The sequence below is a fragment of the Psammomys obesus genome, unplaced genomic scaffold, assembly GCF_907164565.1.
Source record: "Psammomys obesus unplaced genomic scaffold, mPsaObe1.curated_primary_1811, whole genome shotgun sequence".
Classification (NCBI taxonomy): domain Eukaryota; kingdom Metazoa; phylum Chordata; class Mammalia; order Rodentia; family Muridae; genus Psammomys; species Psammomys obesus.
In genome coordinates this window covers 1,954,810-1,977,983 of record NW_026592710.1, presented here as the reverse complement: position 1 = coordinate 1,977,983, position 23,174 = coordinate 1,954,810, and the positions used below count along the sequence as shown (strand labels likewise).

Here is a 23,174-nt window from a genome sequence, read left to right as displayed (position 1 = left end):
GTGTGTGTGTGTGTGTGTGTGTGTGTGTGTGTGTGTGTGTGTGTGTGTATTTAGGGGAGTCGCTCTTTAGTGCTGCAGGCAATAGCTGGTTAGAATATAAGTTTTCACTGAGCTTTAGACACCTTCATTGTAGCTTTAGGGCAGGAACATTCTAGAGTCCAAATCCCTGAGCAGAGCTGAGTAGGAGCTCCCCAGAACCAGGGCCAGGTACAGAGTATGGCACTGCCCTGTTTCACCCTCCCAAGGTTCAGGAGGCCTCCCTAGGCTGTCCAGCACAGCGGGACACCAAGTGAGCTGATGCAGAACAGGCTGCTTGTGGAGAGGCAGGTAAACAGGCCTGGGGTTCGGGTCACTGTAGGTTTCTGCCTTATCTGCCACACCAGCAGCTTTTCCAAAGAGCTTCTCTGCCTTCAAGTGTACCGCGCAGTCTGACTTTGCCACCTGATACCTGGTCTTGGAGTACTAGGCTTGGTCTTACACTGGTCAGCGGTGGAGGCAGAGGGCCCCTCCTCCCATCTCAAAGCCTAGAACACTCCAGCTCATGTAAAAGCAGTGATGTTACTGGATGTGGCTGTGGGATTTTCTCAGGAGGAGGCAACAGGGTCTGGGCCTCCAGGTCACAGACAACTCTTCTGGAGTGGCCCCATGCACCTAAGGTTAGCTCAGCTTCCAAGGTGGGAGTCTGATAAATTTCAGGTGGTTTCCCTATACCTACCGCCAGCCTGGAGGTGCAGGCATGCAAGAAGTCAACTCAACACTCGGCCCCGGATGGCATCTTGCTGTGCTCCCCAAACCCTGTCCAGCTTTAGCCTATGATGAACAATGCTCCACCCCCACTGGCTTCTCTCCAAGCTGTAGAGTGTGTTGGTAGAGCTGAGGTGCTCAAGGTCCAGCAGGGCAAATGTAGCACGGATCAACAATGCGAAGAGGAAGGAGGAGTGTTCCATGGCCCTGGCTGGCCTCCTCACCTCGGATGTTGGTCAGAAAGCATTTACAAATCTGTCCTGGGTGGATGGCATGTCTCTCCACCAATGTGAGCGGTGGCAGAAGCTCTCCCCATGCTAAGGAACAAGCCCAGATCTCCTTCTTTGAGGCAAGCAGGTGGGCCTCTGGGTGTCAGGGCCCCCTTCCTGTTGCTTAGAGAACTCTAAGGTTTCAGAACCACCACTAGGGAACTTAGAGCTGTGGACAGGGGAGAGAGAGAGATCTCCGCCATCTCTGGCATAGGCCACTGAGGTGAGCGTCCTGTCTCAGCCCTTTGCAGATGGGTGACATCGCCTTGACCTGCCCTCTGAGTTTCTGGTCTGTAAAGTGGGAAAGGAAGTAAGTGTATCTGCTGTGGGCTGAGGGATGGCAGCTGGGGTCCCAGGATGCCATGGCTGCATCAGCTGTGCAGAGTACAAGAAACAGGGAGTCTCCCACAGACCCACTCAGAACAGGTCTCTAGTCACTCTGCTGTGACATTCTCCTCAGCATGAGTGGCATGAGCTATTGTGGGAGAGTCTGTGGAAGCGCCAGCTTTAGGCCTTCCAGGGTCACACCAGCTCTCCTGAGTGCAGAGAACAGTAGAGTGAACCAGGAACCACACTCCCAAGCCACACAGCTGACTCTGAAAAGAGGATGATTTTTGGCAATACATGAATAAGAACTCAATCCTCAATAGCCCCAAACCATGGGATAGAGTCCTGTCCCCCAGGATGCCCTTTCTCATGCCCCCACTAGCACCCTGGAGGTACGTGGTCTGGCCGCTCCGTTGGGGAGCACGCTTGGATGCAGGGACCGCTGGCAGTGTCAAGCTGCAGTTGGATCCAGGGGTTCAGAGTCTCCAGGCTAGAGTCTGTGCCTACTGGGAGGCCATCAATGGCCAGAGTGCTTCAGGCCATCATCCCTTCTGCAGGTACCCAGCCCAGATGAGAGCCAGGGCCAGCCTAGTGGGGCCCGTCCTCCCCTGCAAAGCTACACAGTCTGAGCAATTGCCGCAATCCCTCCGTAAGTGCTTGTTTCCCTAATAATTCACGTCTCATCTCCACAATAAACATGGTTAGAGCTCTTCTCTAGGCTTTACATAGACATAATTGCTCCTGGTGCCAGTAAAAGGTATTAATTCCATTTATGCATTCCATAAACTTTTAGGATAACGCAATTGATACCACAATCATGTCGGGACACCTCCTCTATTCTTCTGCTTTGCAAACCTCTGAGGGGCTGGAAAGTTTGCTCCAAATCCATTAGTGTTGACTCAGCCCCGTCCCTCCCCAGGAAGCCCTCACAGAGGCTTTGTGCTTCCTGCCAGGGACTGCTGGGTGGGTGGGTAGGGGCTCTCTTTCAGGACAGGCAGGCGGGCGGGCGGGCGGGCGGGCAGACAGACAGACACACACACACACACACACACACACACTGAGGGCAGCTGAAGGTTACTTGGGGACATGTCCAGGCCATCTATATGTTCATTCTTGAAGCTCCCAGGCAGTCAAGCCATCCAGGACCACTTCACTATTGGTCTCTTCTGCAGCTGCCTCTGTAGTAGCTGCTGTGGCCACCCTGCCTCTGGGGCTCTGCAGACACACGCGAGGCAGGCTGGCCACCCACAGTGGCCCTCTTGTCTAAGCAGAGCCACTGTGCAGACGCCGAGCTGCTGCTGGACGCCCCTCTCTTCTTGCTGTCGGGAGACAGACAAGAACTTGTCCCGATTCCTCCCCTCCTAAGGGCTCCTGAGACCAGCTGTCTATAGTCTCTGCCGAAACATAAAGCCCTCTTCTCACCAATCCTCCTTCCTCTTGGCCTTTTCTGAGGCAAGGGCTGTCAGAACTCTGGGGAGCAACCAGGAGGGCCAGTGTGTGTGTCCTCATATGTAGGTCCCTTAGCACATTTCTGTTTACATCCTTGTGTGCCACAGGCACATAAGTGCATACACCACACACACTGTACCTGATGTCGGGGCATGGGGACCTTGTGCATGTATGTACATGTATGTACACATTCAGGCAGGGCCATGAACTAGACCCCAGACCCTTACTGAACAAGTGATTTTCAGGCTAAGAGAAAATCTGGTCAGGCCAAGCAGATCCTCTGGGGCCAGAGAGTCCCCAAAGTGGCTTCAGCAATGCCGAGGCCAAAAGCCCCATTAACAGCTGTGGTCACTTGGAGGCCAGGGAGGGTGTTTTTGCCAATCTGAGAGGAATGAAGGCAGCAGTCAATCTGGAATTGTACTTGAGAAAAATATGAATTATCTATCAGTTACCAGCCAGTGGCGTGGCAGGAGCCTAGGTGGCAAGTCTGGGCAGCACCACACAGTTGGACCCCCAGAGCTGAGAGCAGCCGCTGCCAGCCCCTTTCCTAGGCATCGAGAAAAGCCCTCGAGTGTCTGCTCCCAGATCTCTGAGGTGCCAAAAATCTCATTATCAATGTTGGTCCCACCTCACCCCCTGTGTGACGAGGCTGGGAGTGGGTAGGCAACAGCGTCCTCTTGCTGACAGCTCCGCTCTGCTGCTCTGGCACTGGGTGAAGGCTGGGTTGGGAGGCCATGCCGTCCTTGCTCCCTGGTATGTCTGGCCAGCCAGGAGTATATCTTGTCCGAGCAGACTACACCATAGGAGCAGTTAGAGCAGGGCAGCAGGAAACAAAGCATTATGGGATACTTGATGTCAAACACCTCAGAGGGGATTGCAGAAGCCCCAGATGGCAGGAGGAAGCCAGTAAGGCGGGCAGTATCTGCCCCTCTCAAAGATCAGCCCTGACTATCTGAGGCAACTGAACCCTCAGGCATGGCAAAGACATCATCAACATCTCAGGCAAAGAAGAGGCATGGAGGCAATCCCACATGGAGGCAATCCCACACGCAGCAACATCCTCAGGATTTAGGCGACTTTTTACACCACCAGACCTTTATGACAGACAGGACCCTGCCTCCCCCCACGACGGACTTAGGGAATACATTTGAAAGTGTGAGAGCAGTGTAGAGAGCCTCTTGGGACTGGAAACACCCATATACTGGGCTTCCTAGCCTGACCACAGGTCACTCAGTCTAGGTCATTCCTCCCTGCCGGAGGAAGAGCCTAGGCTAGCCCCCCCACACACACACACACACAGGCAGTACAGGAGAGGCCGTCCTCAGGGATGGTTCTACAGAAAGGCCATGTTGGATGGCTCCCTCCGCTGCCCAGGATAGGCTTTAGAGCTGTGTACTGCACCAGTCCCATCTCATTCAAACCCTCATCACCACCGTCAGTCAGCAATGATCTGTGATTAGGGAGAATGGAGCACATGGGCCTACAGTCACTGGGATGAAGTGCCGTAGGTACCCAGCCCCTCTTGCCCACTGAAGCCTTTCAGAGCTCCAGCATTTGGGCTGAGCCTTCACTTGATGATGGGCCAGGAGCTGGGGAGCCTTGAACAGCAGCCAAAAGAAACTAGAGGAGACCAGGCCCAGGCCAGCTAGACTGATTGTCTGTGGCCACCTACAAGGTCTGGCTCTGTCCAGCTCTTCAGTCTCCTGGAAGAATGTGAAAGCTACAACCAGGGGACTTGGGAGGAGGGGTGGCCCTGCTCGGGAGCTTGCACTGCATGGACGGCTCCATATCCAGCTGTTCCCTGGAGAGCGTAGATGAGGAAGACGGGGACCAGTGGATGACTCAGTATACCTCCTACTGTCCCAGGTGTCAGGTTCTCTGTCCCTAGCCTTAGCTGGGTACAGAGACCGGAAGGCCCCGGGACTGCCCTTCCTACCCAACACTCTGTGTGCCCAGACCAGCGTCTCTCAAGCCTCACTGTGCTCCTCCTGCAGCCCCTTCTCCCACAGAGTGTTGGTGCCCAGGGGGTGCTCATGCCACTATGTCCCAAGCCCAGCATCTCTCACTGCCTGCATAACTCTGAGCAGACTGCTCTCCCTTCTCACAACTGAGCTTTCCTGGCTGCGCAATGGGGACAGACACCAGCACTTAGCCAGCTGCTCAGCTCTCAGCAAGCAAACAGGTGAGATTTTGTCAACATCAGCTAATTCCCAGCCGCAAGCCAGACTGCTTCTGGAGGCACCAGGGAAAGAACCGGAACCCTCAGCACCGTGCTTTCTGGAGATCCGGTCTCACACCAATGCACAGAGATGTAAGGACAAAACCCCAATCCACAACCAAACTCTCTGGAACAGGCAGCCTCTGTGGGTGCCCGAGACTCTCAGCAGAGGCGCGGGACTAGATAGATTTCAAGGCACTGAGCACAGAAAACTGGCCACGCTCCCTGCCCTGTGGACCTTGCTGGTTGCAACTTTCCCGACCTTTCCAGACCCCATGGGAGGTTGGCTGGCTCTGGACACACGTCCTAGGGGTGGACACACCCACACTGCCCAGCCCCAGGACCGCCTCCTGCTTGATGCTCCTCCTGGCTCTGGCCAGGTGGGAAGCCCATGTGGACAGCCTGTGTGTGCTCAGACAGAGCTCAGTGCCAGGGCTGTGTCATCCTACCCTGCTGCCCTCCCTTCCGATGCCACTGGCAACATGGCTACTCACCGTCCAGGTGGCCGACTTGGCTGTGCTTGACTGCTGGAAGGTGACCTCGAAGTGGTGGGGACCAGGGTAGTCAGTGTTGGAAGGGATGACAGGCGCCGGAGACATGGTGTCGAAGGTAGAGCTGGGCTGCGCGTAGGGCGAGTGGGTGGGCGCACTGGCAGTGTGCTCTGGGGTGTAGGGGCTGGTTGGGGCCGCGCGGCTGCCCATCTGGTCCATGGCGCTGCTGAGCAAATTGAACTGGGCCTGGCAAGGAAGGGGGAGGAGGGAGGGAAGAAACCAGGGCTAAGGTGGAAGCCCCAGCTCCGGCTCCTGTGGCTCCTGTCCCGTTGGGGAGGTGTCTTGTTACAGGAGCCTTAAAGGGCCAGCCGGCTCCAAGTCATCCCAAATATTTCCTGGGGCCCCCACCCCACCCCAACAGGCCACTACTTGTGTTGGGATAAACGCACATTCACCTCTCCTGCCTGCCCCTCTCCTGCCGGGTGCCAGGGCTCCTGGGGATCCACCCAGCTGCCAGCAAGGTGGATTGGGGCTTTGCACACCTCCCGGAGGGGAGCTGTTTGGTGGGGAGGGCTCCCAGACCACGATCCCCTTGGCCTCCACTGTGTTCCCAGGGCAGCATGGGCTGGAGGGCTCACACACAAGCCTGCAGGCTGGCTGCAGAGCTGGGTGGGTGCACAGCAGGTTTTGGAGCATGGGTGCCCTGGAGTACTGGAAGGCCAGATGTGACCCCTGAGTCCAGCCCTCTAAGTGATGAACAGAGCCAAGGCAGCAGTCAGTCCCTGGAGGTCCCAAAGAACACTTTCAAAAGAATTTGTTTAAGCCGTTGGCTTTATCTCCATGACAGTGACTTCCCCATTCTTCCACCCAGGGATGATCACTGCTGGCTTTCAGCTAGGTAGCCCAGGCAGCCCAGACCTCCTCCCCCCCAAAAAAAAATGTATTCAATGACTCTGAACTCAGTGAGCCCTCCTCCACCATCTGTGGGACCCTCGGCTAGGTCAGCTTGCCCCCATGAGCTTTAGGGAGGCCCTACCTGCCTGCCTTGGGTGTTTCAACAAATATCAACTTGAGGACTACCCAGTCCACATCCAAAAGCATCAAGCAAGAAGGATTTGGGAGGCCAGTACCCAGTGGCTGACACTGCCCAGAGTGGCTGCCTAACTGCAGGTGCTTCACTGATCCTCTCTGTGCCCAGGAACCTTCCTGCACACACAGTTGGCCCTCCACAGGCTGGAGGTGGACACTACCTTTTGTTCCCACTTCACAGATGATGGACCCAACTTGGCCCAACTGGAACCTCCCTCCAGCCTGCCTCCTCTAAGTCCACAGTGTTTCCAGACCACAAGGGAGGCCAAGACCCATGGCCCGGGCTGACAGTGCTCCTAGCATATGTCCCTCTTCTCATGGGGACCTTGTGCTCCGTCCTCCTGTGCCTCAGTCCTCAGATGGAGCACGGTTGTACAAAGTGACAACTGGGTGATGACAAAGCCCCAGTGGTCCAGTGTGGATCCTCAGCAGGAGCTTTGGGGTCAGGCCAGGGTCCAGGACAATCCCCGATGGAAGCTAATACAGGAGGGAGGGTCCTACTAAGAGCTTCCCAGAAGGAGGAAGACCAGCTCAGGAGACAGAAGAGGAAACTTGGAAGACAAGGGCAAGTGACAGTGGTCTGGTTGGGCTTTTTTGTTTTTGTTTTTGTTTTTGTTTTTTAAGGACTTAAAAAAAAACTTGTATGTGTAATTATTTACTGCATGTGTGACCTATGCTGTCACAGGCTGGAAAGATGTAAAAGGACTGACAGAAATGAAGATATTCTGAAGGGAAAACTTGTCTGTCTGTCAGTGTGACTGTCAGGGTTTAAAACAATGGACCCCAAAGACATGGGAATTTCCCCCAAAGAATCTCATGCTGGGAAAAGGAAAAGGAGATTTTACCCAGTTTTAACAACTTGTCCCCCCTGAGACTGAAGCTCAGTGATGGGTCATCAGTAGGCTGAACACCACCGTAACCAGAGTGCTTACATGTGCAATTTCTTGACCCTCTGTTTAAGTTTTACTTTCACTTTGGACCCTGAAGCCAAACTTAAGCCAAATGTCCTGCTTCCCAATGTGGCCTTTTCATGCTTTCTACTGTTCGTTTGGCTTACTGAGTATGGGTGGCCAAACCTGGCTCAGGACACAGGATGTGACCCCAAGTTCAATAACAGCAAGGGCATCAAACGCCCTGGAACTGGAGTTATAGGTGGTTTTGAGCTGCTGTGTGGGTGCTGGGAACCAAACCTGTGTCCTCTGCAAGGGCAGTGAGTACTCTTAGCCACTGAACCAGCTCTCCATTCCAAGGTTCCGGCTCTTGCCACTTGTGATCTCTGCACCTTAAGCCTCTGAGGGCCATGCAGAGGTTTCCTTGGAGGCTCTAGCTTGGGGACTGTGGGGCGGCCAACTGCTGCCAGAGCTTAGCCAATGTCTATGACCCACCTTTTCCCGAGTATGCAAGACCCTGCTGGGCTTGGGTGGATAGGCCTTGGCGAGGAGGCCAGAGTTCCATAGTATAAAACTGTCCACCCACAGAGGGCTGGGCCTGCAGGCTAGGCTCTGACCACCAAGTCCTTCCCATAGTCCTGGATGGGCTCCTACATGTTCTCAACTTCCCATGCCACAGGGCGCCAGCCTCTCTACCTACCCTTACCCCAGGCAGTGGGCAAACAAGTTAGAAGACCACCGGCCACAGGACTGTGATAACATAGCAACCATGAGGATGAAACCCAAGACTTTCTCTCATCAGACGCACAGTGTGACTTCATGTAGGCAAACCTTCAGAACAGGCAAATCCAGAGAGAGAGGAGCAAAAGCTGCTGGGCTGCAGAGCGAGAAGCAGAGCCTCCCAGGCAGGGTTTCTCTCTCTGGGGAGGTGGAAACGCTCTAGAAGCAATGGTTGCCTACATTTGTTCAGACTAAACACTGCTGGGTAGTACTTCTTATTATTTACTTGTTTGTTTTGTTATTTTCAGTTTCTGAGACATGATCTCATGTAGCCCAGGCTATCCTGGAGCTCATTATCTAGGAAGCTGACCTTGAACCTCTGGCGCTATGTCTTGAGTGCTGGATTACGAGCAGGCACCCGGGCAGCCACTTTGTACAGTGCCGGGAATTGAACCCACAGGCTCCTGTACTCTGCCGCCAGAGTTACAGTCCCAGCACCAACGCCATTTGGAGCATGGGGCGTGGCAGCCGGCCCCATCAGAGAGGGGAAGACCACAAGCCTCCTATACTGTGGAACCTACACGACGCTAGGGAGACCCTTCCCCATCCCAAGCCCTGCCCCCAGACTCCTGGTAAGAAGGTCATAGTCCGCTCCTCCTGCTGACTAGGCAGTTGAGCGGCATGAAGGCAGAGCTCTGGTTGGCCTAGCACAGACCGCACTCAAGCACCTTCACTCTCAGAATCCTCCTACAGACCTCTGACCACAGCCTATCTCCGGAGGAAACCTCCACCTTGGTCTTGTCACAGCCTCTGCTGAGCTCAGAGGGGCTAGCCCTGGCCACAGCAGCCTGAACACCTACATGCCCTGACCTTTGTCCTAATGCTCTCCTCCTATGTAACTGTGAGCCTGTGAGGACCCACACAGTCTGTGAGCTGGACCACGACCCCAAAGGGTTGAGCATGTGAAGAGGAGCGTGTCGAGTGCAAGGACTGTGCGCACACTGAGGTGACCCCAGGTGGCAGAGCAAATCATGATTCCATCCACCAGTTCCTCTGCGGTCCTGGGGACTGAACCCAGAACGCACACACACCAGGCAGACATCTTCGACTGAGCCACAGCTCTGATTCTCTTTTCACCACGTGACTGAAGCCACTGATGTTCAGAAGTCCACACACGGCTCCAGTCCTACACTTGTCCCTTAGCGTTCATGAGAGGTCAGGCCCAGGAACGCCATGGGCCCCCTTAGAGAAAGCCCTTCGGAGACATCCCCCGGCTGGCTCACAGAGCCCAACACACTGCGTATGCTGTGCAGCCATTACAGCACACTGCTCACGGGGAGAAGAGAATCGTGTCTGCGCATGCTCGGTATAAATGCAATTTTTCCAAATATTTTTTGGATTCCTACTCATTAGATTTGAAGATGAGGAACCTACAGATGCAGGTCCCCACAGACACAGTGATCCTGAAGATGTGAAGGGTTTAACAGACGCAGGCAAACCCACAGACAAAGAAGAACATGTGCACAGATGAGGTTGAGGACGCAGGATCCCACAGACTCAGGATCCCACAGGCTGTATTCCCTGAGCGGTGCTGACCTGGACCACCAGTGTTCCCGGTGCAGATTGGCTGCGTAAGGCTTTTTTTTTTTTTTTTTTTTCTATTGCAACAAAGTAGCAGGGGAATGCAGAGTGAGTGAGTGATAGCCATGGGCTAAGTCTGATGGTCAGGAAGACAGTTCTCTGGTGTGGCTGTCTAGGAACGAAGACAGACAGACGGATGGTCCATGGTTCTAACTCATGTTTCCTGTCTTCCACGGGTCCCTGAACCTCAGGGGAGGGATCTCCCCTGTTATGTTTCAGATCCAGGATTGGACTACAGAACCACCTCCTTCCTGCAGCCTTGGGTTCAATGTCTTCCCAGAGGGCTTTGGGAAGGGAGGCCATGATGGTGGCAGCAGGCAATAGCAGCCCCTCCATGCCCAATCCCTGATGGGCAGGGAGCCCTGCCTCTCTTGCTCAGAAGCAGGGTACAGGCCCATGGCAGCAAGGTTCATATTTTAACTTGTCTGCATTCTTCAATGATTGGAGGTGGGTGCCAAATACTTAGTCACTGAACCAAAAGGAACAGCGATAGCATCTGTGGGAGCATTCTGCAGGAGGGACCAGGCACATCCAGAAGGCAGGCCCTCAGTACTGCGGAGCAGAACCTGGCTGGCATGGTGAATCTGAGGCCCTCACAGGAGCAGGCCTCCCTGGGCTGCCCAGTAGATCAGTCTGTCCCTTGTCTGGCAAATGCTGGGCCTCCCCTGCCTGCTCATTTCTTGCATTCCCTAGGGACCCCTCCCACTCACTCACAGTCTGGTCTTGGTGTCTGTCATGCCTCCCCGAGATGGCAAGGACCCCACTGCCTGGAAAGTGACCTTCTGCATAGGGTTCCCTCCCCCTCCTGAGGCTCAGGGGAAGAAAACGGTTTCCTCATTGCCAGACTGTGGGGCTCAGTCTGGCCCCCACTTCGGCCTGCAGTCAGGCTGCTGATAGGAGGAGCCTTGTCAGAGAGTCCAAGCAGGTCTACACAGAAGCCCAGGGGTTCCCCAGACTCAGAGGCCCCCTGGAAGCCCAGACAAGGCCCACTTGGCCTCAGGGAAGAACCTGGACAAACCCAAACTTTTTTGGTTTGTTTTGCTTTCAATGAGAACTCCAAGATAGTGGGCTAATTAGGGCACGCCCAGCCTGCGGCAGCACGCGTGTGCCTACATGTGACTCGGGGTGCCTGGGCGTGACCTGGAGAGGCCCCAAGGAATGAGAGTCATGGAGCCAGCGGGTGGCCTTTCCTCCAGTGTCCAGGCCACTGGGAGAGCAACCTTCCTGGGAAACATCAGCATGGGGGACATAGCGCTGATGGGGACGGGGGTTTGAGGAGAACACAGCCTCACCCCACCCCTGTCTCTGTGTCACACACTAGGCTTTGTCCAGAGGGGCTGTGATCATCCAGCAAACCCCAGGGCACTTGAGGGAGAGACCCGTCCTGAGCTCAGGAGAATGAGAGCTCCTGTGAGCCCCACCCTCTGCAGAGAAGGCCAAGCTTTCTCAAAAGAGTCCCCTATTCCCTCGGTGTCAAAGACCTCATCTTGGTGTCGGCCTGTGGTTTTGCCGGAAGCCTACTGGGCTGTCTGCCGGACAGAGCCAGCAATACCTGAACCTGTCTCCCTTAGGCTCAGACTTCAAGTCAGTTCTCACACCTTGTCTCCCTTGGTCTCTTCATGCCCTGGGGTGACATCAGGATGGTGACCTTGCCCTATAGCAGAGGAGCATAGAACACCCACAACTGGGACCAGCTCCCCAAGCTCCTGCTAGGAGGCAGCTGAGTTTCTTGTCTGCCCTGAGCAGAGGGAGAAGAGGGTGGCAGCAATCCAGTCCTCAAGCATGCTCTCTTGGCTAAGCTACGTTGACAGTATGAGTCCAGGGTGGGCACTGTGTCCTGGGTGGGCTGGGGGGTGGGCAGTAGGAGAAGGAAAGGGATGGTATATGGCTCCACATCCCTGGGCCTTCATTTTCTCTTCTGCATAATGGGGATGAAATCCAGACATTACTTGCTGTGTGGTGAGGGGGGGGGGTAAGGGTCTGAAAACAGGAGACCCTACGGCTGTTCATCAAAAGGAACAACCCTGGTCCAGCCACCAGGACCAGAATCTAGGAGCTTCATCACTTTGCCCTGGCATGTCTCCATCAGCCCACTGGCACAAGGCCCCCGTGAGGAAGGAACAGTGGCTGTCTGCCCACAAGGAACAAGGCTGGCACCGAAGACAACTGAGCAGGGCCATGAGGCTCCGTGGGGGACAGTGGCTAGGGTCTCATTCTTGGGTGTGTACTGACACCTGGCATGGAAAGGGATACTCAGGAACTCTTGGATGAATGAAAGGGACATTGAAACACACATACCTAAACATAGACAGGCTCTTCAGTGCTGGAGCCAGGGCAGGGCCTCCTCCTTCCCTCCCCAGTGTATTGTCCTGATCAGAGAAGGAAGGCTGTCCCCTCCCCTTCTCAGGCTCCTCCCTCATATGCAGAAGATGGACACTATGATTTTACCCTGACCATTCTCATCTCACATCTTAACCGTTTCAAACCCACAGACACCGTCAATCGATCTATCCTTAAACATAGATGGAAAATGAGTGTCTCAGGTTGGGAGCAGGTACCTTCCTCAACTGCTTCTTGTGACTTCACCATCCATGACAGCCTCTGTCATAGCCCAGAACACCAAGATGGACCACAGAGGGGGCTGGCTGCACCAGCTGCCTAGCAACTTCCACACCACATCCAGAAAAACCTGCCTGTCAAACGTGTTAGCTGTCAAACTTCAGTGCAAACATGCAGGGCTTCAGGCTGCCTGCACCATCCACCTCCTCGCCACAAGATCAGCCTGCCAAGGCCCCCACCTCCTGAAGCCCCAATGTGCTCTCCAGCTGCCCCGGTACTTTCGGCTTCCCTTCCCACTCATCAGTGTTGCCTCCTGTCTCCCCGACCTGCTTCACACAGAACCCTAGATCTTCACGTGACTTCTCTGCCTCTGTTTACACTGAGGTGCTGTGAGGTGATGATACTGAGGGACTCAGAAGTTGAGACGAATAGAGAAGTGAGAACAGGGCCACGGTGGCACACAGGGCCTCAAGAGTGTTGGGTAGTGACTAGGTTCTGCCCGCTCTGCCGCCTCACAGAGGAGCAGGCTCCAATGCGGGTGTGCTTCTGAGGACGCTACACTGGAGCCTCCGCATTTCCACAGACAAAAAGAACTCAAGTCCAGTCACCAAAGCTCAGTCCATGATTCACAGCCCCCAGCCGAGGGCTCAGGGGCTGGGCAGCACCCAGCAACTCCATACCTTCAGCGTGCCCTTTCAGGAAGGAGAACCCCCTACATGCCAGCCTCATGTTGAGCCCACAGCTGCTCTGACAGCCCACCTGGTCAGGCCAAGCCCTCTCCTCGGGCCAGACTCACCCAGACAATGCCAGAGGCCCAAGTGCACAGCAGGGGGCCGCACCATCCACCGTGCTCCCTGAGCTTCTGATGTGCACAGAGGGAACCTGGTTTCACAGACCACACTGGGTACTTGCTCTGCTGTTCTACCTCCATTTCTGCTCCCACACTAGAGCAGTAATTCTGGTAGGAGCCGAGAGGCACGGGTATGGGTTTCTGTGGGGGTCTCAGTGTTCTGTGGGAGCTTGCGCACCCCTAGGCCTCTTTCCCGCACCCTGCAGCAAGTGTCACACTCATTGTGCTCTGAGCCCAGCACTGGGGGTTGGGAGTCAGGGTCCTCCTGCTTCCAGAACTCCAGCCAAACCTGTGTGGATTCTTCTAAGGGTAAGAAAGCTTCTGGAGCCCTGGTCTTCTCCCACAGGCATGTCTGAACCTGGGTTCGGCTTGCCCGAGGTTAGTGACTGACAGCAGCCTGGCCCTGTAGAGACAGCCATCCCTCCCGCCTGCGTGCTCGCTGGAGACCTCCGTCCTGATGGTGCGTCCCACAGTCTCCCTGAGCCTATGATTAAACGGATGGAAATGTCAGCAAGACACAACTTGCGCCAGGGGGAAATGGCTGCCTCCCTGGAGGTATGCACATAGCACCCTCCTTTTGCCCGCTGAGGCAGGGCCTTGCCCGGTCCCATGCCAGGGCCATGTGGAACTTTCCACACCTCACACTCAGGAAGCGTGCCCCCAGAAGCTCCACTCAGATGCCAGGCGCATGTTTGCAAGACCCACTGTGATGCCCAGGCCAGCCCTCCACCCAGTGTAGCCTGAACTCTGGGCATCCCAGGGCACAACCTCCCAGAGAGTCTCTAGGCAGCTCCCCCACCTCTTTGGCACCACCCAAGAGCAGCAGTGATTCACAGAAATTTTTAAATCACCTGAGTGTACCCCAACAGTATAGGAGAGAAGGCGTGGGGGGGGGATGCCTCTGCCAGCACCTCTCCCTGGGCACATTCTTGTACTCTGAAACTCAGCATCCCTGTCCATGAATCCCCCTACTGCCCTTCTGTCCATCTATTCCATCATGGAACTGTTCAGGATCTCCCAGGCTCTTCCTAGATCCTAGGTTAGTGTGGAACAAAGGATGAGCAGCTAAACTCAGAAAACAGATCATGACAAATGTGATGTGCAGTAAAAGCCACATGGGCCCAAGTGTGTCAGCTCCAGTGGCCCATAGGGAGACTATGACATTATGTTGAAAGCCAATGGAGAAGGCAGCCCAGAGCAAGCCATGAAAGCTGAGGGCAGACGCTGCCCACATACTAAAGGTATGAACTGGCTCTGTGCTGCTCATGTCATCTCTTGGCAGGGGGTTCTGAGCTCTCCGCCGGTAGCACAGAGGTGAGCCAATCAGCAGCACATAATCTCAGGGCCTCTAGTAAGCAAGGGAGAACACTGCCCATCAAGGCAGCAGAAACAGGTGTCCAGGCAGGGTGGGGCTCTGGGAAAGGCAAGGGCTGCTGTGGTTTCTAGTCTGGAGATCTTGTGGTGTCTGCTGTGGTTCTAGGCGGGGTGTCAGGGAAAGGGCCAAGAGCAAGTGCTTGAGTGGTGAAGGCAGCAGAAGAGGCTGGGGCGCAGAGCCGCTGGGCTCAGCAGAAAGGCTTACAGACTAGGTCTCCAAGACCCCCTTGCGTGGAAGTGCAGGACAGCTGGCAAGAGGAAGGGCAGTGGGTCTGCCCCTGTCCAAGCACTGGGAAGGCGGTGGAGCACGCAGACGAAGTGTTGGGCTGGGAGTGAGGATAGTTCTAGGGTCTGGGCCAGTGGAGGAGAAGACTTTCCACTGGCTGAGATGATGGTGGCCAGGGGAGCTGGACGGAACACAGAGAGCACCCCAAGGCATCAAGGAGCCTGAGATGATGTGCCTCTCCTTCAGCTCTAGTCCTACCCAAGTTCTCCCCAACCTGAGGCTGACCCAGGTCCCTTTCCTGACCTTGTAGTGGGCCGCTTGTCCCAGGCCACTATGATGCCCCTTTCTGGCTTCCAGGCTGCTCTTCAGTTCAGCTCCTTCTCCCCTCTATACCCCCCAGCCTTGACGTAAACAACACTCAGGTCCATCTTCAGGCCTCCCTGCCCACCTGCCTCCTGCACCTGCATGTCCACGTGGCCACCTCCCACACAGAGCCCTGCAGCCTTCTGACCATCACTACAGGGCTCCTAAGGCAACAGTGACCTTGACCTCCAGCTGTGTCTCCATCCTCTGAAGATCCCTCCAAAGCCCGTCTCACACCTGACCATCTCACACGCACCCTGTCCCAGCCACCAGATGTCAGCTCCCTCCCTCTTCCTCCTTCCTTCTTTGCCTCGGGAGCTCCACACACGGCCTCCTACCTGCCAGCCGTTCCACCTCACCTGTTCAGCTGCTGAAGCCCCAAACACTGCACAGCCAGGGCACAGCATCCCATGCACACTTCCGAGCTCCCTGCAGCAATTCCCCGTCACACCCTAACGCCCCTTACACACTCCTCTTACACACTCTTACACACTCCTTTCCTGCACAGCCCATCAGGCCAGTGCAGATGTCCAGCTCATTTCTCCACCCCACCTTCCCGAGGTGCTGCCATCCCTCACCTGGACCACATCCCTTCTCCCAGCCCCCTCCTGCCCCGCTGTGGTCAGTTCCCAGCACTGCATGAGGCCTTTCTAGAACCTAGGCCAGCTCAGCCCTCTGTTCTAGAGCCCTTTCCTGTTGCACTAGCTATTCTTTTTCACCTGGGGCCATCCCTTGGGCTCTGCTGGCCCAGCAACCATGCTTTCTGTAGGAGCACAGAGAAGCCTGCTCCAGGCGTAGCAGACTCCGCACCTGGAGCGCACATGCACTGCTCATCCTGCCGCTCACAATACTATGCAGCGTTCCTGCACCACTGTGTACTGATGCGTGCTATGCTAGAACAGAGGACAACCAGTTCACCCGCCATCCAGCCATGATGCTGGTTCTTCAGAGACAGCTGAGCCCCGCTCCACACGGAAGCCAGGGAAGAACCAGGGTGCACACACTTGCCTGTAGCTTGGGAGGCTTTCTCTCTCTCCCTCTCTCTCTGTCTTTTTCCATCTCTCCCTCTCCCATGTGTGTGTGTGTGTGTGTGTGTGTGTGTGTGTGTGTGTGTGTGTGTGTTGTACATTCAGGAGATACTGCTGGCAACAACATGTTCATCTTATCCCAAGGCCCTGCCCCATTGGCCCTCAACTCCTTTCTACTCTGTAATGGGCTCTCTGTATGCAGGAGGACCGAGCCCATCCTGTATTCAGGGATGGATCGTTCTGTGGCACCACTTGGCCCAAGACTCTTTAGTCAAGAAAGAAAGGAAGAAAGAAAGAAAGAAAGAAAGAAAGAAAGAAAGAAAGAAAGAAAGAAAAGAAGGAAGGAAGGTAGAGAAAGAAAGAAAAGAAAGAAAGGAAGGAAGGAAGGAAGGAAGGAAGGAAGGAAGGAAGGAAGGAAGAAAGAAAGAAGGAAGAGACAGAGAGAGAGAAAGAAAGATAATAGAAAGACAGACAGATAGATGATTGATAGATCGATAGATGATAGACAGATGATAGATAGACAGATGACAGATAGACAGATGGTAGGTAAGAGACACACACACACACACACACACACACACAGAAGTGGGGAGGCAGGGTGAAGAGCATAGAGAGCCACAGGAGGAAGGCATGTGCCCAGTCCTCTGTACCTCCACTTCTCCAAGGACAGCCTGTGGGCTACCAAGTGGTGGCTGCCACAGTAGGGACAACACAGGCAGACAGGCAGAAAGACACCGTGAGTTCTTGGTTCACTCTGAGCTACAGACTACTCTCTCCTGCATGATCCTCTCAGAGAAACAAGGAAACCGAGTCACACCCAGTTAGGATGACGGCTCAGCCCCTTCCCAGAGGGAGAAGCTCTGAGCCCAGCAAGTCCTGGGCTGCACTGCTACACTGGGCCAAAATCCAAGGAAGTACATGCTGGCTGTGATGATGCAATGAATGAAAGAGAAAGCCACAGCATCCTTGGTCTAAAATGAGATGACACGGGGCTGGGAAGACGGCTGTCAGTAGTGTGCAAGCCGCAGAAGAATAATGACTTGAGTGTGATCCCTAGAACCCATGTGAAGGGCCAGACATGGTGGTGTGTGCTTGTACGCCAGCACTGGGATGCAGAGACAGAGAGACAGCCCAATCTAGCTGACTCAGCTCTACCCCAGTGCAAGACAGACTCTCAAAATACACGGAGGACAGATCCTGGGCAGTGATGCCCAAGGTTCACCTCCAGCCTACACCTGCACAGACATATCAACACGTGCACGCACACACCACACATACATATCACACAACCACAAACTCACACACATCACATCACACCACACACACACACCACACACATAATACAGGGAGATAGTTTAACACGGTTTTGGAGACTTACATCTACCAGGCACTCATAAAGAGCATATGCAAAATATTTACAAGTATATTTTGTAACATATGAACAAGATCCTCATAAGAACACTTAAAAAACTCTCTTGACAGGTACACAGCCACTACTGCCACACGCCACACGTGTACAGGGACACACATGCACGCACACACCACCTCTTCCACTGCGGGGTCCCTGTGGGCTATATGTGCCAACGACCTCACTCTCCCTGCTCCCCTAGCAGGGACGTAGCTGTGTGGGGCAGCTGCACCCAGGCCTCCATCTGCTCAGGCAGCAGCAAAGTGTCTGCTTGACCCCAGGGACCGGCAAGTCTGGAAATGAGTCCCTTGGGCTCAGGCCAAGCATGGGCTGTGGCCCTTCTATCCTGCCCTCTGCCAGGCTAGCTGTACCTGCCTGAGAGAAACACCAGGAAGCCCTGGGTCCAGACCACTGCCTGGCGACGGCTGGAGTTCACACCCACAGGGAGGAGAGCGTGGATGAGCAACGCCCCACCTGCGCTGTCAAATGAGCAAGTCCCAAATGAGGATGCTCTTGGCAGGGCGGGGCAGCCTCACACCAAAGCCCAAAACAAAGACACCTGTTTGCCGAGCTCCTTGGCAGCTGGGTAGTCAGAATGTGAAGATCGGGGACCCTGAGCATGGCCAGAGCCACCAGCCTCAACGCTTGTTTCAGGAGTAGCCAACCCGGAGGGCAGGGGCAGCAGCTCACCTGCCCTGACCAGGAGCCAGTCGTGGCTGGTCCTCAAGAGCTGCCCCAGGATGAACAGAGCCAGACCTGCCCACCCTCCAGGCTAGCCCAGTAGGCACCCGATGAAAGCAACAGGTGAGAGAAGGTCTCTCTGAACCCGATCACGGCAGACCCTGCCAAGGCCCTAGGACGGATGGCAGCAGGCCTTTAAGCAGACCCGGCGCAGCACACCTACCGTGGCAAGGTGTCTCATGGGGTCACCGACGTAGAGCATGGTAGGCTCGTGGGGGTCTGCACACGCTGAAGAGCTGGTGTGCCGAGGGGCGAGGCATGGGTCTGGGTGGCTAGGCAGATAGGGGCGGACTGCTGGCTTCTCGGCGGGGTGCACTGAGGGGCTGAGGCTCCGTGGCTAGAGAGGCAGGAGCCGAGGATGCTCAGGCGCGTGTGGGCTGAGGGTTGGCATTCTCACCCTGCCTATCTCCCTTACTTCTGTCAACTGGCTGCATCCAACAACAAACCCGGGCCCACCCCTTTATTCCTCATGACTATTCATCAACACAGGGCAGGCCTCAGCTTGCCCGGAGACGTGTTGGACCACACCAAGGAGCCTACGCAGGGGGAGCAGGTGGACGCAGGGTCAGCGGCCGGCTTAGAGATCACACACTCCCACCCTGCTCCTTCCAAGGTGCCACCTAGTGAAGGCCCTGGGGGCAGTGCCGTCATCTACAAACAGCCTCCCCCCTAATGCGTGACTAGCCCTGGTCCTGGAGACCTTTGTGGCCAGGGCTGGGCCACCCCGAAGGAAGAGATGGTGCTGCCAGCCTTGGTGAGAAATCCAGCCCAGGTGAGAAATCCTGCCTCCTCCCAGGGAATCGTGGACCTATAGGGGCCACACCAAGGTCTGGGTAGAGGGAAGACATACCAGGATGCTTGTGCCAGGGGACTTGTCGAGAGTCAAGAACAGGGTCAAGTACGTCAAAAGAAGCCATAGCATCGTCTTATAGAGAGTATTTTGTCCTGGCTCTGGCTAAGCCCAGGAAGCAGGGACATGTCCACTCAGCCAAAGAAAATTTCTGAGGGACCCCTTGAGAATGCACCTCAGCTATGGTGGACCTTGCCCAGCCAGGCGCTCTACATCAGCATCTGCCTCCTCGTCTGGGGGCTTGGCCGTGGCTGGGGCTGCACGAGGTTTGCACTGCTAAAAGCCAGCTATGAACAATAAAGTCAGTTTACTGGCCAAAACTGGGGGAGGCAGTCTTTGGGGAACACGCTCAGGGGTCTACAGTAAGAAGTTCTGGGCAGCTGCAGCCTCTTTCCATGGGGGCTAAGGGAAGGAGACCCCACCCTGGTAGGTGTGGCCAGGCTGCTCCAGAGCGCCGAGAAGACGGCCTTCAGTTTCCAGAATGGGTTTGGGGAACTGCACCCCTCAGCAGCTGAGACCTCATCAGTCACCTTTCATGTTGGTTTTACACATGCTCAAAGAAGAAAGTGAAGGGGGGATTAGGGCTGCAGGAGAGCAGGACTAATTTCAGCAAGAGCTCATGACTTACTACCAGAGGAGGCACCCAGCCTGAGAGCCTGTCAGCCCCCTGAGGGAAGGTCTGGCCAGGGAAGGAGTGTCAGAACTGAGCTCTCCTCTCTGCTGCTGCCTCTGCCCCAGCCTGGCTCCTGCTTCCTCCTGGGTGGTCTGCCTGTCTGCTTCAGGTGCCCCAGGTAATGGTAGGGGTCCTCAGCACCTACGTCTGTGTGTGCCTCTCGGGAGGGCCCACCTTGCTGGCCACTCCTGTAGAACCCTCACAGTGGAGGCAGGAGTGAGGTTCTGCAGCCCCTGCTGCTCTCTCTACACAGCCTGCCCTGAAGAAACTGCCTGACAGATGTGCCTGAGCATGGCATGTTGGTTCAGGAGCAAACACACCATGTTTGTCCCTGATTTGTGGCTTTGTCCCTCTTCCCCTGAACCCTGGAGTGGGGGAGAGGAGTGGGAGCAGGGGCTCACTGAGGCTCCGGAGCTGGGGGTCGGCGGAGTTGAGAATCGTACACCTAAGAGCCTCTTGCCACCAAAGCCTGCCAAGGTGAGGATGGCCAGGAACCGCTGGGGAGTGGGGGCTGCCAAGTGGACCTCACTGAACCCGGTCTCTGCCGCCATTTTCCCTACCCTGCTCTCACTGTAAGTTCTCCCTGCGAAGGTGTATCCTTCCCAGGGAGGTGTAGCCTTCCCCAAGGCTGCACACACAAGGTAAGAGAAATGCCTTCTTCCTCACAGCCGGGAAGGCTTCCATGGGTGCCCCTCGGGGTCTCGAGGCACTCACTCCCTGAGCAGCCCCCTGCCGGCCACAGAGAGATCAGCACAGTACCTTCTGCCAGCCTCAACATCACCACAACCCTCCGAGGCCATCTGCTCACAACAGCTGTTGCCAGAGAAAGGCGCCAGAAACAGCGGGAAGGGGTTCCCAGAGTGGAGGTGCAGGCCTGGAGGAGTATGTGGAGAGAGAATCCTGCAGCCGTGCCCAGGCTCCTGTCCCTCTCCCCTCTCCTCTGATGATCCACAACACTCTCTGTCCTTTTCCTGCCTTCTAAGAGTTGGAAGGACCTCTGGCTCATGGTGCCCACCTTTATGTGGTCCATGGAGACCACACAAAAAATCAGAGGGAATCAGAGGGAAAGGACTGATCCAACACCGGGATTTGGGATTTCTGGGATCTGGGATTTGAGAACTGGGATTTCTACCCCTGAGGTCCTACTGCCCCTTAGCATACAGTTGGTGCTTAGCATGGGGACTTTGCTCTCCCTTCAATTTCCCAAGTCAATGCGGTGGGGCCTCATTGATCTGGGACCCTCCACACACATGTGACAGTGTCCAGAGCCTCCCAACCTTGCTGAGCACCCGTGACAATGGGACCAGTCATTCCTATCCCCAGTCTTTGCCATGGGCCCCTCAGCAAACCCTACCCAGCACCTGGCAGAGGCGTCGCTGAGTTTTCCTCTTGTTGGGCAGGGGGTCATTTCATTTTTGTGACAGTTTCCCTGTGAAAATCAGACTGGCTTCAAACTTTAGCTCCATCTGCCACCCAGGGGCTGTGATGTTAGGCAAGTTACCAGGCCCCGTTTTAAAGAAGAGTTTCTGTAAACCACTTGGGATCTTCAGGGACAGTCAGAACTGAAAGGCCACTGCCAGGGGGAAGAGCTCCATATGCAGAAGCCAAAGTGGACAAGATACAGGACCAGAAATAGGACCCAGAGCTCCTGCCTGACAAATGTTCAGGGTCTCCAACAGTGTGGGAAACGTAGGACTCCATCCTTGCCCTCCCTGTGAGAAAAGCAGCACCCATTGCCCTCAACTTCTAGAGACTTCTAACCTGTCCATCTCCCCATCCTATAGACAAAGCCACTCAGATTCAAAAGACTAAAGGATCCCGAGGCCTTCTCAGCTTAGAAGGCCAGGATAGGCTACTAACCCAAGACATCTAGCCTTAGAGACCTCCAGTTTCCCCCTCCCTAACACAACCTTCTAGACTCTGCTACATCATCCACATGGCCACAAGACACTAAGGCCCCATGGCTCACAGCTTCCCTTGTCATGCCTGGGGCACTCCTCAGACCCACTAGGGCCCAGCTGCTCCTGTTCACCCCACTTGCTTTAACCTTTCAACACACCCCCCTCAAATGAGACATTGGTGTGATCAGATGTCATGGCCTTGTGGCCCCCTCCACACAAGGCCTGGCAGGTGAGCTGGTACCCAGCATCAGCTGGTCCTCAGGAGACTGCATGTCTCCCAGTGTCCTCCCTGTTCCAGCCCTCTCCATCACCTCAACTTCACAAGCAAGACAGGGAGACTCAGACACATGTCAGAACTTGAGCTCACTGATTGCACCATTTCTGTCAGCCATTGAGGTGAAGGTGAAGGGCACCATGGAGTTCTGAGGGTTCACACTGCAGCTGGTAGGCCTGCTCAAGGCCTCCCATGTGACAGGAAGCAATCTCCCACTTAGACACAGAGGGAGCCATTGAAGAAAAGAGATCCTGTTCAGGACTGTGCTGGCTTAAGCCACGCCTCCCTGGCTGGACTATCCCGGTATTTGGGTGGTGTTGCCCAGCACATAGGAAGAACTGGGCACCAGTCAGCACTGAGTGAGCATCTTGGGGTGTGTGACAGCCTGAAGACACAGGAGATAGGGTTGCTGGGAGCCTTGGGAACGTCAGGTGCCAGAGCTGCCCACTGACCTGAGAACAAGCCTGGGTAGTGTTCCGTCCTGGACCCAGCCACGGACTGGGCTAGAGTTTTCAGGGGCAGTGAGAGCACTTGGAAGCTTCCATACAGTCATGGTGTTGTGTAGGCTCAGGGATCTATCCCTCTTAGCACTTCCAATCCCCCAGACTCTAAAATCACACATACTCGGTCAACCTCTTAAAAACATTCAATGCTTTAGAAGCTGCTGCAGATCTTTGGGTGTGAGGCTGGGCATTCGCTTTCTGCTGATGTTCTACTCAAGAGTGACAACATGTGGAACCACGTGTGAATCCATGGCGTGCACACCCACCTTCCTGAGGGAGTGAGGACCGACTCCTCTGGTGTCCACCGGACTTCGGAGCCCCACCCACTCACCCAATGTGAGTCATTGGCCTCAACTCCTGGCCTCAGACACTGGCCATATCAGAACAGCACCCTCTGAGCACACTGGAGAGTGTGGGCCTCCGCAGGTACCCTCTGTCTGCAGCTTCCCCACACCAGGGCATACTCAGTACTCTGTGCCTACGCCATCGCTTCCGCAGAACCCCACACTGCAACCCCCAAACCACCTCCCCACAACTGCACCCCGAACTGTCACTTCCATAGCCACCTCCATCCCATGTGATCACT

The 23,174-nt window shown here is 55.3% G+C and overlaps 1 protein-coding gene across 2 annotated transcripts in view; it reads right to left on the bottom strand.

Moving 5' to 3' along the window:
* Tp73 (tumor protein p73) overlaps positions 1 to 5,738 on the bottom strand; it is a 20,388-nt gene extending 14,650 nt beyond the window's left edge. For both annotated transcript variants that reach the window (XM_055615179.1, XM_055615180.1), the window contains exon 1: positions 5,502 to 5,738. In XM_055615179.1, coding sequence (XP_055471154.1) covers positions 5,502 to 5,717 — 216 coding nt within the window. In that variant the 5' untranslated portion in view covers positions 5,718 to 5,738. The remainder of the gene's footprint in view (positions 1 to 5,501) is intronic.
* Positions 5,739 to 23,174: the final 17,436 nt, after the last annotated feature.